The 2,096-nt window shown below is 61.2% G+C and overlaps 1 protein-coding gene across 1 annotated transcript; it reads left to right on the forward strand.

Annotated features, from left to right (window-relative positions):
• Positions 1-715: 715 nt before the first annotated feature.
• Positions 716-1,997, forward strand: MNEG_14349 (hypothetical protein; the record flags this gene model as incomplete). Its single annotated transcript, XM_014037178.1, has 2 exons — positions 716-1,250; positions 1,544-1,997. Coding segments are annotated over 2 exons (989 nt in total), but the record flags the coding sequence as incomplete, so codon positions are not given.
• Positions 1,998-2,096: the final 99 nt, after the last annotated feature.

The following is a 2,096-nucleotide window of genomic DNA, read 5'->3' on the forward strand; positions in this document are numbered from 1 at the left end:
AGGAGCTGGTATGAAAAATGTGGCGGCAACGACTTCTGCCCGGTCTGCAGCACCGGCCGGCGCTTCTCCAAGGCCCCCCTGGACGGCGGTGGGTTCAGACTGGAGCCCATTGCTGCCATGATCGATTTTGACGTGGAGCGTGCCATCCAGGCGCTCTACTTGACCCCAGGGTTCGTCGCCNGGGCGGGAGGAGCAGCGCGCTAAGATGCAGCGCCCATCCCTTGGAGACAGGGCGGCAGGTGGGGGGGCGCAGTCGCTTGCTACCGCGTGCAAGTGGGCAGCTGCATGGTGTGTGTATGTGCACGCGCGCGTGTGTGTGTGTGTGTGTGTGTATGCATGTGTATGTGTGTGTGTGTGTGTGTGTAGGTGTGTGTGTGCATGCATGCATGCACGCACGCACGCGTGCGTGCGTGCGTGAGTGAATGCCTTTCAAGTGCGAGGGCGAGGGCGCGTATGACTGGGCGGGTGGGCGATTATGAAAGTAGGGGTTGCAAGGTCGCGCTTGAAGCATGCCCGCAGGCGGCGTCGCTACATGGGCTTGGAGGGCTGATGGTCTGGAGGTTCCATTGCCCAGCTGCCTGCATATCAGTTCATTCAAGTTCCCTCACACCATTCGCAAATGAAACATATTGCACCCCTTCATACCCATGATTGTTACTTCGCCAGGATCAGACTTTCAACGGATGGCGCACAAGATGGGTGCCAGCTTTNACAGCGCGCGACAATGGGCACTACCGCATCGGCGTCGACTGGTTGGAGCCCTACAAGTCCGTGGCCTACAGCATCGGCCTCATCCTGGTTGCACCCGACGACCTGCCGGACGACCAGATCGTCCGCATCGCCTTCACCAAGGTGCTGGGCATTGTGTTTGGGCCCAAGGCCCCGTCCAACATGTACGCCGCGGTCATGCACACACTCCGCAAGCTGGCAGCAAGCTCTGGGGCCCTTGGGACCGCAGCAAAGCCCATGCAACTGTGTGTCAGCAGGCCGGCGCCGATCGCCGCCGGCGCCCCTACACCGTCAAGCGCCGCCACCTTCACGCCCGTTCAGCAAATCAAGCACCAGGCGTACCTAACGTCCTTTTTCGCCGACACCCAGGCGCGCCGCTACTTTGACGGGTGCATGGGGGTGGGTGCCTACCTCCCCTGCCACTGGTGCCTGTTCCAGGGCACACCTGACGCCAACCCAGGCGGCAAGGGCGTCACCATCAGGCCCAAGGGCTACGTCAACCCCGTCCCTCAGACCCGCAAGTGCGTGTTGCTCAATGCAGGGGGAGCCGTGTGTGTGTGTGTGTGTGTGTGTGTGTGTGTGTGTGTGTGTGTGTGTGTGTGTGTGTGTGTGTGTGTGTGATGTTGTGTGCGGGATGCTGAGGTGGGGCAGCCTTTGTGGCAACAACATTTTTTGAGGGCGGTCTTTCTCGCTGCTCAGGGCAATCACCATTAATTGTGCAAAGCTGAGCCTCAGCCTCCTAGGGCAATGCGTGGACCCTTGCAATTCCAAGTCAACCACATGCGCTCCCCTCGCACATCGCCCGCCCACTCAGGTTCAACGGGGCGGCCATGATGTTTGACGACGCACGTCTCAAGCTCACAGACAGCCAGCAGCTGACCCTGGGCGCAGCGGCCGACACACTCAGCGCCTCAGACGCCAGCTTCGACCCTGCCTTCCATGGGCGCAAGCGCAGCTGCCCCTTCAACAACTGGCTGCCGTATTTCTCGTTCAACAACGGCTTTGTCGTGCCGGCTGTGCACGGGTTCTGTTTTAACCTGCTCAGACCTTTCCTCAAGTGGGCGCTGCGCAAGCCCACCGGGGCGGAGGGCGAGGTGGTCATCAGCTACGCCGCGCGCCGCATCATGAGCACCCGCACCAAGTCCATCCGGCCTACAAACGACAACGGCCGGCGGCCCAAGGATCTGGTGGGTCTGAAGTTGCAAGTAATTCTGGCGGTGACTAACACACGGCCTGCGGGACGTGACATTGGGCTGGTGGCCGGCTAAACCAGAGGCGGCGGGCGTCGCTAGTGATACCCTCTCACACACGTGTGACTGGTGCGGCGCCAGCTCGCCAGCCTCTCTTGAGATCTGTGAGAATCTGTG

The sequence above is a fragment of the Monoraphidium neglectum genome (assembly GCF_000611645.1).
Source record: "Monoraphidium neglectum strain SAG 48.87 unplaced genomic scaffold scaffold04422, whole genome shotgun sequence".
In the NCBI taxonomy this organism is placed as follows: domain Eukaryota; kingdom Viridiplantae; phylum Chlorophyta; class Chlorophyceae; order Sphaeropleales; family Selenastraceae; genus Monoraphidium; species Monoraphidium neglectum.